Here is a 3,579-nt window from a genome sequence, read left to right as displayed (position 1 = left end):
GAGAGAATGAGAATAAATTAGTGGGTAGTGTGCCTTAGCGTGCATGTAGAAGTCAAAGGACAACTTGTAGGAATCGATCCTCTCCTACCATATGGGTCCTGTGTATTGGACTCAGTTTGTCAGGCATGGTGGTAAGCATTTTATGTACTGAACTGTAGTGCCAGCCTCTTTATGTTTTTATTTCTTATTATTTATATATTAATCTTCTGGATGGGACAGGGTCTTAACTATGTAGCCTTGGCTGGTCTAGAACTGTTCTGTAGACCATACTGACTTGAACTAATAATCCTCCTGCCTCCCTTGAGATGCACTGTCTTCTGGTTTGGAAAGGTATTACATTTACCAATTTTCCTGCATGAATAGAGCATAACAGAGAAGTTTGACCCTGACTCTCCCTGCATACAGATCTCTTTCCTGATTGACTCCTGAGGGTAAATTACCTGTTCCTAATACCAGCCACAAATTGGTGAATAAATGAGCCAAGAGGCCCTTATCTATAACCTAAATGAATCTTATGCTGATATTCACCAGCTGGTCATCTAGCCTCTCTAAAAGTGGTTCCTTATCTGAAAAGTAAAAGCATTGCTTCATTGTTATCATCTAGGGGATTAAGCAATATAATAAACTTATCAGTTTGTGGCTCTGAATAAGTGCTTAGTAAATGTTAGCAATTTTTCTTAGTATTGTTCTTTAGCTTTCTAGAGCAATACTGAAAACAGTTTGTCAGAAACTACATTCTAAGACCCAGTTAGGTAGGCAGTTTTTCTTTGGTTTTATTTAACAAGACAATAATCTTATTCTATGTATTTCTCTTGACTCTTTCGGTGTGAAAAGCAGAGAGGTAAAGCATTATTTGACAGATGTATGGATTCAAGCAAGAAACTGAGGTCCAGTTACAAGGAAATGACTTGTATAATTCAGAGCCCTGTCTGAGGAGACACAGAGGACCCTAGAGGGCGGAGAATGAACACAGCGCAGGGGCTAGTTCCAGAGTCGCATCTTCGGTTAGTTCACTTACCAGTGTGGTTGAGGGTCCCTTCTCAGTAAGCAGAGACCCTTTCCCCCTTCTGCTCCAATATATCTTCTGGCGTGTGTTTATTAAAACTTTTTTAATGTGAAGTAGAGTTTGTGACTTGTTCAAAAATAGGCAAGGAAGCTCTATAGAGACTTGTTGAGACCTCTTGTTCCTCCTGTTCCTGTGCCAGATTTTGCAGAGACTTATTTGCCAATTGTTGCTCCTCAAACTTAGGGTTGGCTCACTCTGTAGGCTCCAAATCTAAATGGTGATGCTGCCGCCGCCGCCGCCACTGCCGCCACCACCACCACCACCACCACCACAGGTGTTGCTGCTAATGGTTATTCACAGTTTGCTGCTTTAAGAATATAATCTGCTGTGAAACTTTGACCTTTCTCCTTTCTTTCTGTCTTTGGTGTTGTACTTCTTTCTCCTGGTTCTTTTGCTGTACAGCCAGTATTCCAAAGAAATGCTGTAGACATCAAAGTTATGAGCTTATTACCTCTCCAAGGAGATATGTTAGCCGTAGAAAAGAAGGTAATTGAAAGAGAACCTTTGCCTCTTTGCTTAATAGTGTTTGGGAGCAAGGGATAGGTACTTGCTGGAACTCAGGAGAGTGTTCTACGAGACCTGGAGAAGTAACTGGGCATAGCCTGCCCAAGGAGAGTACCCCAGCCTGCTGGAGCCAAGACTGAAGACAAGTTTTACCTTCTCCCACCCATGTCCCTAAACTTAAGCCTACTTTGCCACACTGTCCCAAATCTGTGGCTTAAAACCAGCCATCTCACAAGTTTGTGGATATTCTTCTTGTAAAATGTTTCAGCTTGGAGACTAGAAAGGCCATCTGTGTCTTCCTGTCTCTGTTACTCTAAGGGTTTTAGGTAATGGCTTTTGTCTTTCTTTTTACAGGGAACTCTAATGATACATGATAAAGAGGTCACTCTTGAGTATGTACCAAGTCCAGATTTTTGGTACTGCAAACGAGTAAGTACTAAAAACTCTTGTTTTAGAATAATAAGCATTGCAAAGGTAATATTCTAGTTACCACCTAGCCAACTGTTTCCTTGCATTGCATTCAATAAAATAGTCATTAAATGAAAAGAAATTAGCATTCCACATCTCCATCTCTAGGTATGCTACCTGTGAAAATTTTAAGCTATACTTTTTATTGGAGGTATTATTGCAATGAGTTAAAATGTAATTTCAGTTTCTATTGCTAATACTTTAAAATTAATTGCAAGGTATGCGTGGTGGTGCACACCTTTAATCCCAGCAGCACTTGAGAGGCAGAGGTAGGCGGATCTCTGTGAGTTTGAGGCCAGCCTGGTCTACAAGAGCTAGTTCCAGGCCGGGCGATGGTGGCGCATGCCTTTAATCCCAGCACTCGGGAGGCAGAGGCAGGCAGATCTCTGTGAGTTCGAGACCAGCCTGGTCAACAGAGCTAGATCCAGGACAGGCTCCAGGCCACAGAGAAAAACCCTGTCTCGACAAACCAAAAAAAAAAAAAAAAAAAAAAAAAAAAAAAAAAACAGCACTATTTACCCTTTCTTGATGAAGACGATCCTACTTAGTATATAGCAACATTTTATCCTTTAAAATTTTTTTATTACACTGTGTGTGTATTTGTCCACCCACCTGCCTTGACACCATGGCAGAGGAGAAATTTTGGGAGTCAGTTCTTTTCTCTCTATTGCTCCTGGAGATTGAACTCAGGTTGTCAGCCTTGGCAACAGGAGTCTTTACACATTTCACCATCTCACCAGCCCTCATATTTTATCATTTTTAAATTACTTTGTTTATTTTGTGTACGTAGACACAAGAATGCAATGTTGAAAGTGTGATGGTCAGAAGACCATTTTCAGGCATTTGTTCTTGCCCTCTCTCATATGGGCCTTGGGAATATAACTCAGATCCTTTGTTTTGTCAGCAAATGCCTTTACTTACTGGGCTATCCCATTGTTTTGATTTATGTTTCCCTAAGACTAATGATTGACGTATCTTTTATGTAACCATTTGTATAGCTTTTTAAGAAAAATGTTCAGTGAGTCTTTTGCCCTTTTTAGTTGATTGATTTGGTTTTCTGTTGCTGAACACATTTGTTGTCCAGTAAGATTTATGAAGACTTAATCCTGTGTTTTAGTCTAAAAGTTTTACTATCATACTTCAATGGTGGGTGAGAGTAGTTTGGGTGGTTGGTTTTAAGACAAGATCTCACTATGCACCTAGGGCTCTAAGGATTCTCTGCCTCTGCTTCCCAAGTACTGGGATTATCAGTGTGTACTACCACACCTGCATAGTTAGGTGTTTGATCTATTGAAGTGTTTTGATTGTATTTGTTTTATGGTGCTGGGGATCAAACCCAGGACCCTACCATAAAGTTACATCATCAGTCTCTGTTAATTCATTTGTTTTGTGTGCAAACTGGTGTTTGTTATATGGGATTTTCAGAATTTAACAGTACCATTTGGAGAAACTATTTCACCAGTTGAATCATCTTGACACTCTTATCAAAAATCAATACATCTACAAATTTAGAGTCTCTCATTTTAGTCTTTTGGTTTTTT

At 39.9% G+C, this 3,579-nt stretch overlaps 1 protein-coding gene across 4 annotated transcripts in view; it reads left to right on the top strand.

The window, feature by feature from the left end:
• Rbm6 (RNA binding motif protein 6) overlaps positions 1–3,579 on the top strand; it is a 121,937-nt gene that overhangs the window by 87,138 nt on the left and 31,220 nt on the right. For 3 of the 4 annotated variants that reach the window (XM_005347868.2, XM_005347869.2, XM_013346601.2), the window contains exon 7: positions 1,925–1,999. In XM_005347868.2, coding sequence (XP_005347925.1) covers positions 1,925–1,999 — 75 coding nt within the window. Of the gene's footprint in view, positions 1–659; positions 1,005–1,924; positions 2,000–3,579 lie in introns of those variants that run through there. The other variant, XM_026778990.1, reaches the window with a different exon arrangement.

This window comes from Microtus ochrogaster, chromosome 5, assembly GCF_000317375.1.
Source record: "Microtus ochrogaster isolate Prairie Vole_2 chromosome 5, MicOch1.0, whole genome shotgun sequence".
Lineage (NCBI taxonomy): Eukaryota > Metazoa > Chordata > Mammalia > Rodentia > Cricetidae > Microtus > Microtus ochrogaster.
Note: the sequence above shows the minus strand (reverse complement) of the source record. Positions and strands in the feature narration are given on the sequence as shown.